The sequence below is a fragment of the Electrona antarctica genome (assembly GCF_951216825.1).
Source record: "Electrona antarctica genome assembly, chromosome: 1".
Taxonomy (NCBI): domain Eukaryota; kingdom Metazoa; phylum Chordata; class Actinopteri; order Myctophiformes; family Myctophidae; genus Electrona; species Electrona antarctica.
In genome coordinates, this window is record NC_136806.1 from 48962147 (window position 1) to 48974681 (window position 12535).

General features: G+C 41.5%; 1 protein-coding gene across 2 annotated transcripts; it reads right to left on the reverse strand.

Annotated features, from left to right (window-relative positions):
- Positions 1–1032: 1032 nt before the first annotated feature.
- On the reverse strand, positions 1033–11631 carry LOC306930087 (uncharacterized protein). Of its 2 annotated transcripts, none has more exons than XM_079510830.1 (8): positions 10566–11631; positions 8836–8974; positions 6613–7651; positions 6222–6355; positions 5092–5258; positions 4441–4595; positions 2803–2891; positions 1033–2681 (listed from the first exon to the last, which is right to left on the reverse strand). In XM_079510830.1, exons 1-8 carry the CDS (start codon positions 10725–10727, stop codon positions 2608–2610), a joined length of 1959 nt encoding a protein of 652 aa, XP_079366956.1. In that variant the 5' UTR covers positions 10728–11631; the 3' UTR covers positions 1033–2607. The 2 variants fall into 2 exon arrangements, with proteins under 2 accessions (XP_079366956.1, XP_079366955.1); XM_079510829.1 differs by having other exon boundaries at positions 6613–7654; positions 10566–10736.
- Positions 11632–12535: the final 904 nt, after the last annotated feature.

Below are 12535 nucleotides of genomic sequence, written 5' to 3' on the forward strand. Positions count from 1 at the left end.
CACTCCCAAAGTTGACGCCGTTGACCTCAGCCAATTGATTACCATGGTGACACCTGCCATTCTATTATTTAACCAGTCCACATTTCAGTCAGTTTGCACTCTTCAGACACAGGCGGACGGACAGATAGAGATCTCCATTGTGAGCACAAAATGGACACATGACAACGGGTATTGCATACTAGGTTCCATCCCAACTTGCATCATTCCCAATTATGCCGGTGGCCGATGGGCACAGGTCTAATTGTACCAAGAGTAAAGGTACTCATTATGCAGAATGTCCTGTTTCAAGTTTTCAAATTTATGAAAATAGCAGCGCTACAAGATCACATCGGCTATTTTTAAATGGCCAAAATATGCATGGGGTTGAAGTGGTTAATGTATGTTTTGTAATAATAAAAATCTACAAAGTAACTAAAGTTTTCATATATGCCTAATATATTTTGCCTAAAAGTATTTGAAATACTATAACTCATAATTGTACTTAATAAGCACAGTACTTAAGTAAATGCAATTGGTTACTTTTCACCATCATTTAAAAGTATCTCTAAAAATAATGACAATTTTCAATGCAAACCTCTACTTGTAACAAATGCCTTTCCATAATAGCATTTTATTCCCTCGTTTTATTGTATTTTTCCATCCTCAATTGCAACTTTCTGTTGTGCCGTATAAATAATCCCCTCGTCGGCACACTAGATTGCTTGCGAATGAGCAAAGCAAAGTGTGTGGTCACGTGGAGATTGTGAGAATGATGGATGCAGGCACACACACTTGCCCCCCAGACCTCAGTGTACACAGCCGTACTCCTACTGCTGTCAGTTATCTCACTCTGTTCTAAGCTCTCTAAAAAAAATGACAGTAGGAAGAGAGAATAAATGTAGGTAAAGAAGGCACAGCAGCCGTTTGTCACATGAAGTTGCATGTGGGAGGGCGTGGGTGGCCTGGCAATTCTCTGAATGAAATTAACCTAATTTTGCATTCTTCCTTCAGCATGCGCTATTCATTCAGCAATCGACTGAGACTTGATGCGTTTCAATAACATGAACTTTATTAAGTATATCCTGGCAAAACAAATTAGTATACAAATATATACACACACACACACACATTAACAAAACGGTACGGGTTAGAACTTTACCAAAACTAAAATAAAGCAAACCAAATAAACGGTATGGGTTAGAACTTTACCAAAACTAAAATAAAGCAAACCAAATAAACGGTATGGGTTAGAACTTTACCAAATCTAAAATAAAGCAAACCAAATCAACGGTATGGGTTAGAACTTTACCAAAACTAAAATAAAGCAAACCAAATCAACGGTATGGGTTAGAACTTTACCAAAACTAAAATAAAGCAAACCAAATCAACAGTATGGGTTAGAACTTTACCAAAACTAAAATAAAGCAAACCAAATCAACAGTAATCAAAATTACTCGACACAAAATTGAACAGCACATCATCCTAAAACAGAAAAGAAAAAGTAAAGCAGTCTTAACTAAATTAATATCCATTCGCACAGCAGACAATTTTACAGTCAGATACTCTGATAATTATCATTGTCAAGGTATACTAAACATCAATATAAACTTCACAAAATGTTCGGTCAACCATTTCCCCTCTTCAATAATACCAATTGGTTTTGTATTTTATATCATGATTAGTCACCGTTACGAGGTATAACTTAAGGATTGTGCAATCGTGGAATGACGATTTGGGTAGAAAACGTGTGGGTAGCACACCCCTCCCAAAACAATTGCCAGAATCTCCCAATGGGCTTCCGTTGGTATTGGGGAAATATAATCATGGTTAAATTGTGAGGAGTTTATACAGTATATCTTAATGCTGGGTGGAAACTTGTTGAGAAGACTGTACTGCTCATCTCTGACCAAGTTCAACTCTCAGAATAAAAAAAAAAGAACCAGGAGATAAAGCCTTTGCCTAATCCAGAGTGAACTTACACACAAAGAATGTTCCAGAGGAAAGTGCCAATGCCACTGATGCATGTGTGTATCAATCATCATTCCTCTAAGGATGATTCCGTGATGACAATGTATTAGGAGTTTAAAATATGGTGTAAGCGATTGGATCATCATCCTCATTGAATACAAAACGCTATGTGCTGGGTCCACAATTACTGTTACAAATTTTAATACACAAAACACACGCATGCAAAGTAGATGCCGTTCGCTACTCATCTTTGTGCTGCTTCAATCAATTGCCTTCAACTTGAGATCTAAACCAGCCTGAACATTATTGATTTCTCAGAGCGCTACAAAAAAGCCAAGTACAACAGCAGCTCGTCCACATCTGACCTTTAATTAAAATCCCATCGTGCTTTTGCTTGTAAACTGATGTCATACGAATGAATCTGGTCACGATCAAAGTCAGATGATCAATACCAGGCTTTTTAAAATATGAATGAGTCATAAACGTTCTCTGCGGTTAAATCCGATATGTCAGGACTGCCATACGGGGGTTTTGGATTAGACTTAGGCGCGGACTCTTGTTTCAGACAATTGAGACAAAACAGGCTTACATTGATCCAACGAGGAGGTTTCTACAGTAACAATTTACAAAAGAACAGGCCACTTCAGTTAGACTGGCTTCCTACTTCTTCTGAGCACAGAATGAGATGAGGTATTCCTCCCAGGGAGAATCTTGTTTTTTCATTTTAAACGTACCTAAACAAAGAAAGGCAAGATTCTGGATGAGATCTGCATCAGTTCTGCATCAATCATAGGAAAGACTATACTGCCACCTAGACACTTGAATATGAAACGTGCAGCTGTGAAAGCTACCTACCTCTTTTCTTCATGCCGTTGAATTGTTTCAGTTTGTCATGTTTTGCGTGTCCATTCTGGGTCAGCCTCACAGACAGCGACGCACCTCTCCTGAAGTGAACAGCAAACACCGTGGAATTAGTGATGATGATATGTTTAAACATGCATTCTACAGGACATTTGCATTTTCAAGGAATGTTCCTGAGAATGTATGTGCCAGACCAGTAACCACAAGGTAATTAATTCAGAATAAATTGTGTTATCATATTAGACTGTTCCTCAAAATGTCTTATGAAGAGTGCAGAGCATTTTTTTCGGGACAAGCAGTAAAATAAATTATTAAAAAAGGTTTAGCATCCAATTTGCCCGACAACATTGTGATGTATATGCTGAAACGATATTGTTCAAGCCTAACACGTATAACAAATGTCATTTGCATAACGACAGCAGGCATAACTAGAAAGGTCGCAATTTTAAAAAATTGCAAAGTGTGGTTGCCGCAGTGGCTTACATATGCCCCTCCCACTGATATTGCCAGCCAATTACAATGTCACGTCACCCCTGCGATCATGCGTAAGTAATTCGGAGGGGAATTATCCCCCAAAAATCATGTTTTTGCGACAAACTGTTACATTTTTCGAATTTGCGGCACCCCCTATGGATGAAAATGGAATTGCTTTTGGCTTTTGGTTGATTGAACCACCCGCGACATGTGATTCAAGTTTGGCATGGATCGAACATTTCGTTCGTGATTTATGGCATTTTTTGTAAAATAGGCCCCTCCTACTAACTTCGGAAGCCGATTACAGCCGAACGATACGCACTATCAAAATTCCGCCGTTCGAGTTTTCATCGGAAAGGTCCAGAGATCACGTGTACAGATTTTTGTGAGATTTAGACAAAATCTGTAGGAGGAAAAGCAAAAAGTGTGTTTTGGACAAAATTCAAAATGGCGGAAAATCTATCATGACGCAAATGGGCGTGGCCTATATGGGGAGATGCGTCATGACCCAAGGAATCCAGGGAAAAAATTATTTTGATTTTACGACCTACGGTTCAAGAGTTATAAGCCAAAACGTAAAGTGGGCTGTTATAGCGCCACCATGAGGCCGACCGATAACATTATAAGTTAATTAATTTTAGTAATTATTATGAACCTACCCTCCAAGTTTTGTAACTATAGTGCTTACAGTCTCAGAGGAAAAAATACTTGAATGTGATTTTTTGCATTTTCCCATTCATGTCAATGGGGAGATTTAATGCACGAATAAATTCATATCAATTAAACTATACAACATTTCTCTTAGCAAAGTACAAGCACACCATTCTGATTTTTTCCGGTCGATTTGACATATGGCTCAAGTGCGTACAGTCAAAACTGTGGGAGGAGTAGCATTTCAAAATAAAGGTTACTCCAGGGTGAATAATAAAGTGTTACGATTACAATAGTCTGGTTGCCCTGTTAGGGCAACCACACTAATAATAATAAAATGGAATGCATATCTCCAGTGATGAGACATGTCTCCCGAACACACGGCCAAAATCTGCGGGTGATATTATCAAGTTCCATTGCACGTCATTAATCATTCCTTTTCATCTGGAGCTAACAACTGCATGCCGGGGGAATGCATTTAATGTGTTTCAGACTAAAAAAAAGTACCTTGTGGTTCCGATCTTTCCCCTATCCAAGAACAACTCTGCCATCACCCTGGTCCCCTGCGGGTACAGCCTGGCATAGAGGATCTTGTTGTCCACTATGGCTCTAAACCAGTCCACTGCTTCCTCCGACCAGTACCTCCCATCCACCGGAGTCACCTGGGGGTGAGGATACAGACGTAAAGTACCATGTCATCCTGTGCTAATTTGTTTCCTTTATCACCTGACTAAAGATAAGGCTGTGACTAAATTGTATTTCTGAAGGCCAATTATCCTGGCTAAACAAACTCTCAGAGCGGGACAACATATTAACCCCTTACATTCTACGAATACTGGCGTTTTAGAACAGAAGGGAAAATACATCTGGACATGTGCGTTTTCTTCATTATTATTTCTTTATGGAATTTCTTAGATTTGTTTGTTTTAACATTTATTTTACCTTTTTTTTTATTTACAAAACACATTTTGAAATATCTTTTAAAAATTTAGGACAGATTCGTGAACTCGAGTCGTGAACCATAAAAATTGTTTTGGGACCCACAAATGGGTCCTGACCCAGTGTTTGGGAAACCGTGCTCTAGTCTAAAACAGCTCACTTCTTTGGTTAAAAACAAACAGTTATTTTTAGTTTTCCACCTATTATGCAACCACTTACGTTTGCCAACGAGACCTGCACAGCCTGGAGGGGAAGGAGCAGCAGTTCAGGGGTCAGTTCTCTGATGTTCCTCAGAGAAACGCAGCAAGTGTCTCCATAGTCCAGCCTCTTCACCTCTACCTCAATGTCTGGAGTGGCATCCATGACATCGCTGTCGGTGGTTCTCCCTTAAATACATGAGCGAGAGAACACTATCAGTTGAGCAGATAAACTAGATAAAGTGCCCTTCGGGGCACAGGTCTCTACCAGGGCAGGTCAGGTTGTGGCCTCCTGGTGGCACTATAATAGGCCAATGTGAAAAGGGTGCCATTTCTTCTTACGCCTTGGATGGCAATTGGATGATTTGAGGCATTTTGTTACAAAAATGTGTTTTGCAAAAATCCACCTGTTGGTGGCGCTATAACAGGCCAATGTGAAAAGGGTGAGATATATTCCTCAGCCTAGTTGGAAAGTCTGTGAAAGATTTCACGTAAATTGTACGCTGCGTTCATGATTTGAGGCCTTTTGTTCAAAACGGGCCAACTTTGAAAGCCAATGTTAGCCAATTAGGATGGAATATGAAATATCCGACAGATCTGTCTTGAATTCATGACTATAGAGATACTGTGTAAAGATTTGCGGGATTTTTGGACAGAGTAATGGAGGAGTAATATAAAAACAATGTGTTTTTCAAAAGTCGGCCTCCTGGTGGCGCTATAACAGGCCGTTCTGGAAAATGTGGGGCAGAGCTTCATGTTGGCATACAGGGAGTGTTAATGGTGCTGGAGATTAGCTGGTAACGGACAGACGGGAGATTAGCTGGTAATGGACGCGCACACACACACACACACACACACACACACACACACACACAAACACACACACACACACACACACACACACACACACACACACACACACACACACACACACACACACACAGAGTGCAAAACATACCCTCTCCCCATGCCTTTGGCCTGGTGGAGACAATAACTTAAATCCATCGGTTTTCAATTGCAGAAATGAAAACCTAGCTGTGTACACATGTACTATTAAGATCTTAAGTGGCTGCAGGCACTATGAGTGACATTACTACCATCTAGGGGTAAGCATTTGCTAAATCAATATCACACAATGAGAAATGGGCTCACCTCCTCTCATGCCACATATCTTTGTGACACGGGCCCTGCACCATTGTTCCTGCTTTGGGAGCCAACCCAGTACCAGAGTTCCAATGTCTGGAATGCAGTTTCGCTCCACAAATGAACTAGTGGTTTTCCAGTCACTGCAAAATGAAAGTAATAGGACCTCAGTGTCATGTGGAATAGATTAATAAATAAATAAACATGTACAGTCAATTGGAACAATTAAGCAGAGTTATACAAAATGTAGTCCAAAAAAGCAGCGTAGGGCTATACAAGAGAAAATGCTGTATGACGAGTTGACGACGCACACAAAAATAATTCAGGCATGATAAAAGTCACATGTCAGAAGGATAAAGTATAAAACATACACAAAATGAGTGTCTTTCTAATGACTCACTCTGAGATATGGGCCTTCAGACACGTGCCGGCATCTGCATGCTGGACATGGAACTTTCCTGGGCTGGCGATGTGAGACACCACAACCTCCATCTCGTCCAACTTCTTGATCGCGAAGGCTGGAATGCTGACGTGGTTGACGGCGCTTGCGACAACAGAACTCTTCTCGTTCGGAGGTTCTTCTGCCGGCTTGAGGCCAACGGTAGAACCGTCACTTTGGTTGTCATCAGTCGTATCGCTTTCGGACGTGCTGGCTTCGGACGAGTCTGTAGTGATGTCTCCGACATCCCACAGCTCTGTCTTTGTGGCGTTCACGTAGGTGTAGGTCATTGCACCGCTGGAATCGACTCGCTTCAGTTGGAAAACCGGGGCTTGGTTTTCCACGTCTCCAATCATCTTCCTCTTTAGGGCCAGTGGTTCTGCCACATCACGTCGATTCTGTACTTTCATGACAGGTGAAGCTGGCCGGGTCAGGACTGAGGGGTGCTCCCCAGCGTTGCTCCTCCACTCTATAAAAGTGACTTCCATCGTACCCTTGTTCCTGGCACTCGTTTTCAGGAAGTGCAACAGCTGAGATGTGGTGTGTTTCTGGTGTTGCACGTGGACAGCCCTGTCAAGTAACATTTCCCTGGGGTTTGGGTTACTGATCTTTGGATTTAAAGGTTGAACAGTTGGTACAGACACCTTCCGACAGTGAACCTTGGTTGGCGGCTCAACCGATGAATCATTTTCAAAACCATATTTCTCTTTTTCTTTTAAGTGACAGGATGAAGCATCTTTTCCCTTGCCTTTTAAGTGACAGGGAGAAGTGACAGTCTCAACAACAGTGTCATGGCTAGATGAAATGCTGCAGATCACATCATCATCACTCTGGGCGGCTTTACTTGGGGGGATTTGAGACTGTTTGACTTGTTGCGACAGCACCTTCTCTGTTTGGGTTATGGGGCTGGCCAATAGGGAATTCTCAATCTTCAGCACATCTGATGTCATCGACCCTGCTCCAACTCCATCTTCAGAGCGTTGAATAGTACGCGACTGTGCTGCTAAAAATAAGGGTATGGTAGAGAGACAGAGAGAGTACTTAATACTGAATCCATACCATAATAGACATCATCATGGCTACGCCTACACAATTATTACGTAACGCAAGTGTGTTATATTATCTAATCATCTGAGGTTTCAGTGTATTCAGGTTTTCTGTGCTACCCAAAACTACACCAGGTAATCTTAATAATAACTAGTTATATCCATCATGATTTGCCCTTCGCAAGGTCCTGCCTCCCTTGATTACCTGTTGCTAGCCTGTCAAACCATCACCTTCACCAATGTTGTCAACCATTTCAGTGGTTCCAATGTTGGAGAGTGAGTGCACATGTGTGCGTTGCTGCTGGGGTCTTTTTTTGTTACAGTACATTGGCACAGAGCTACGTGAAATTCGCCCTCTGCATTTATTTAGTTCTCATCGTAACCATTAGGAGCCGTGCATGCATGCTTTAAAGCTTGTCCCTCCACAGACATGGTTTTCTATGCCATTCTTCTGACAGGAGTGATGTAAGTGCCTGGAGAGCATATTTTTCTTATCATATGCACAGTCACAGTGCAGGGCTTGTGGGACTGCACTGATCTTTTGTGTGATCTGGTTATTGGTTGTTCTCATCTTCTCTGGTGCAGAGAAAGATCGAGAGAGGGCGGGAATTGTTGTTGATCTTCATGGATTAAAGTGTTAGTGAGGTCTTCCACTCGGTTTAATCCATATCCCACATCTCTCCTCGTGTTTTTGGCTTCAGAAAATCCTCCTCTAAACTTTGAGAGCATCTGCTGTTCACTTGAACATTACGTATCACAGTTTTCAGGCAGGAACCTTGTATCTCCATGGCATGTTTAATTTTTTTCCTGATCTGTACATCATCATACAAGTGTCACACAACAGGCCCGGACAGTTAGCTTAACCATCTGGGCACCTAGGCTGCTGAGCCCTCCCTGTGGCGTTTCCAATACCCTCCTGCTGTGCATCTGTGTGACTGACACCCACAAATGGCTGTGCCCACGAAATTGGCTGAATCCTCACCTATGCCCAGGTTGTCATTAGGGAATATCATAGCACCTTCATACAATTAATAAACAACAATTAAAATCAAATTATCACACAATTCACAAAACACATATTACACTTACTATGAACAGTCACATTTATAGCATTACTAGTCTTGACCTTTTTACTTACGTTGCGTTAGGTCTTTAAAGAAGCCCAACAGCTTGTCCAGGGCTCGGCATTTGGTGTCCAGTGACACGACAAGGTCATCATGGTTGAGGTCTTTGGAGAGCGGACAGGAATCTAGGAAACCTTGGACGTAGTTGCTGGCCTGAAATGTTTTTAAACAATCTTTTAGGTATTGCACAGGGCCATTGTTAGTTATTAATGTTACAAAAGAAAATGTGAGGGCTAAATAAGTATGCATCATGCCTCCTACAAATTCCAGTACTCGTTATAGATATTAATAGTATTCAGTAAAACTTATTTAAGCTTGAGGTACTGAGGTTACCCCCCCCCCCCCCGAGCAATATATATATATATATATATATATATATATATATATATATATATATATATATAAAGAAAAAAAATCACATCTGTGTGAAGTGAGGGGCGCTATATAAATATACACGCACGCACATCTTTTATGACGGAATTATCAGACAAAACAAACATTAAACTCTGTCCATGTCAATGGCGCTTTTCATGTTTAAGAAAAAACAAACATTAAACCTGTATATAGGAGGGGCTAGCGCCCCTCAAAAAAGTATAAAAACAGCAGCACACAATGAGAAAAATCACACTCGTGCTCTTATCATCATACATCACATTCTGTGATCAGCCAATCAAATCACAAAAGTCATTCCGGCCAATAACCTTTGGGGTCTTCACTTTTCTGCCCTCATTTTTGAGGGGTGCTAGCCCCTCCTATATACAGGTTTAATGTTTTTTTGTTCAATGTTTGTTTTAAAAACACCATTGACAATGAAGGGGACATATACGTCATCTTATCCCTAACAAACATTAAATCCCATTAACAATAAATAAACAATAAAGTTTGTTTTGACAGTTTGTTTTACATCATCATTACATCACCTAATCATAGCAACATGAGTTAGACTTTAATATATTAGCGCCCCTCACTTCACGCGGGTGTGATCTTTTTTATTTACTTTGCTCAGCCAATCAAATCATTGCTATGGGGTGATCAGCCAAGGTTTGTGTTCACAAACCCGGAAAGCTGGGCATAGTGAGGGGTTATCCCTATGGGTTATGCCCTGTAGACCTCATGCTGTTTACATTTATGCCTAATAAAAGTATTCAATAAATCATAAGACAAAAAACTACTCATACAAGCTGCTGCTACTGAAATAAAGGTGAAATACTATTCAAAACTATTTCAGATTTACATACACAAAAGAGCATGAAAGGATTTGAACTGTGAAAAAGATGGTTTCAAGGCCAAAGCCAACATTTTCTACTGTAGGCCTGCCTCCTTGGGTCATCATGTGAGAATAAAGGCCTCTATGCCTACAATGCCTCCATCTCAGCTAGACGGATAAAGGATAGGTGGGCACTATAATAATAATGCATTTTATTTATAATATAAAGCACTTTACATTCTTTCGAATCTCAGATTGCTACAGGGTTTAAAAGCATTGCATTAAAAACAGCATAGGCAAACAATTTCATGGGACCCAGGCACCTAGGCTAGGCTAAACTATTAAAGGGTCATGTTAAAACTAGGCAAAAGAAAGAGGCCAGGTGTAGCTAATCAAGTGTGATTCGTCAAACTGCTTAAGGCACACCTCAGCTGTGGCTGCGCCCAGGGCGTCTGGACACCTCCACGTAAAATTGGCTATTAATGTACTAGCTAAACAGTAAACACCTGGTTCTATGCCGTTTTAATTTGAACCCACCTGGTTGGTGAAGTCTCGAAGCTCTTGCTCCAGTGCGCTGCGGGCGTTATCCAACATGACGACTTTGTAAACTACCAGACATTTCGCCGCCATGTTGGACATCATGTTTGGGCCGTTGTTGTTGTTGTAGTAGGCTTGCTGTGGTCTGGTCACCATCATCATGGTGCTGTGGTACAGGACTCTGGTGGAGCCGTGGAAAACGTCGCCACGCGGGTTCTTCCTCGCCTCAGTTTGGGAGGGTTTTAGCAGTCACGCCCGTTGATGAAGCTGCTCCGCACAGGTGCGAATTCTGTCTCGGTCTGGTGGTGTGGAGGAAAGATGCGTCTTTATTGAATGCACGTGTGACTGAACCACGGCACACGCTCACAAGAGACTGACACGTGGTGTCCTCCTAAAACTGGACACCCGAAATAATTCTGGTTCTGTCTCTCTGCAAAGATATGAGTCTTTGAATTTGAAACGCAACTCAGTGACTGATCACACAATTTCTTTACTGATTCTGTCCAAGGCAGCCCTGAAGAAGACCGAGCACGTGTTTCTCTTCTCTATGGAGTGGAAAACTGTGCACTTGAAATAATTCTGGTTGTGTTCTGGTCCTTCTTCAGCTCGGAGAACTGTGTGCACTTGGAATAATTCTGGTTGTGTTCTGGTCCTTCTTCAGCTCGGAGAACTGTGTGCACTTGAAATAATTCTGGTTGTGTTCTGGTCCTTCATCCCGGAGAAGTTCAACTCGACCTGCCTTTGAAGCGGCAAGCACAAGTTGCACAACACGTTCTGTTTCAGTCGGAACTCAACTCACCTTGGCGTTTTCTCTTCAAACACCGTGTGTGGAAGAAGTAACGAGGTAACATAACATTAACCTGATAATCTTTTTCTTCTTCTTTGGGGTTTTATGGCGGTTGGCGTGTGCTGTCGTCGCTGAGTGATTCTTCTTGTTTTACGGTGGCCTGGCATCCATGCTTTATGTGAATAATCTGTGTAAACAGGCACGCACGCGATCGTTACGTCACCAAAACTTGCCCCCCCAAAAATGCTGGTGCGTTCACAAGGGCAGATGAAACAATGCAAAGACGCGTTGTGTTACGAGTTGATTTGGAGCAGCTATGCATCATTGCGTCTTTGCAACGTCATTGTCGCTGGCTTCCATTGACAATGAATGGTAGACTGCATCGTTTCATCTGCCAACATCCCAACTCCTTGGCACGTGTTTCCTATTATAGTAAATATGATCAGGGCTACAACTTTTTAATTGGGGCCGCCACGCCATACCTATTCATGCCGAGGCTTTGCAAATGTATTCATGTTTCTGTTTCAAGCCACATGGATTTAGGGACTTGGAGGTGCATACAAATACATGTGAACAAAACATGCTGTGATTTGTTCAACAAATCACAGCATGTGAACAAAAATAAATCAAACTAACTGTATCCGAAGCCAATAGAAGACATACAAAACAATAAGAATAAACAATCAAATCAAACACAATGTTGTGGACAAATTGCTGTTGCAATAAATCAGAAAATATACTTTTTTCTCTGGCCAAGATGGCACACTGGCTTCCTCACATGTTGGTTGAAATGATTTAATTATTTGTCCCATACTGGTGCTTAATGAAGCATAAGTATCATGGTTCTAGTTGATGGAAAGTGTCTGGGGCAGGGGTCCACACACATACAAACACGTACCCTATGTCTGTGGACCCTATGTGGATTCTCCCCCCAACCACCACCACCTGTTTTAATGCTTGAAGTGTGTATTTTCTGATTCTGCCATGTACCAGGCTGGAAAAATGTTCCAGGGGGTTAGGTTAAATGGGTATCATTAAGATTCAAGCACATCTTGACTCTATTTCAGGACAAAAACTGCAAAAAATGAGCAGAAGATCTACAGTAGGCCTATATGTAATGGGGTCCATGTACGTGTTTTCTTTTTTTAACAGGATTCCTGGTAACGGGCTGGAAAAAAGTCCT

What these genes read in the sequence shown, in the direction of transcription:
- LOC306930087 (XM_079510829.1), bottom strand. Translation starts at nt 10,727, where the DNA reads ATGATGATGGTGACCAGACCACAGCAAGCCTACTACAACAACAACAAC. An exon ending in TTCGAGACTTCACCAACCAG is followed by an intron (nt 8,975 to 10,565) that starts GTGGGTTCAAAT and finishes AAAACATTTCAG; the next exon opens with GCCAGCAACTACGTCCAAGG. An exon ending in GATATGTGGCATGAGAGGAG is followed by an intron (nt 5,259 to 6,221) that starts GTGAGCCCATTT and finishes CATGTATTTAAG; the next exon opens with GGAGAACCACCGACAGCGAT.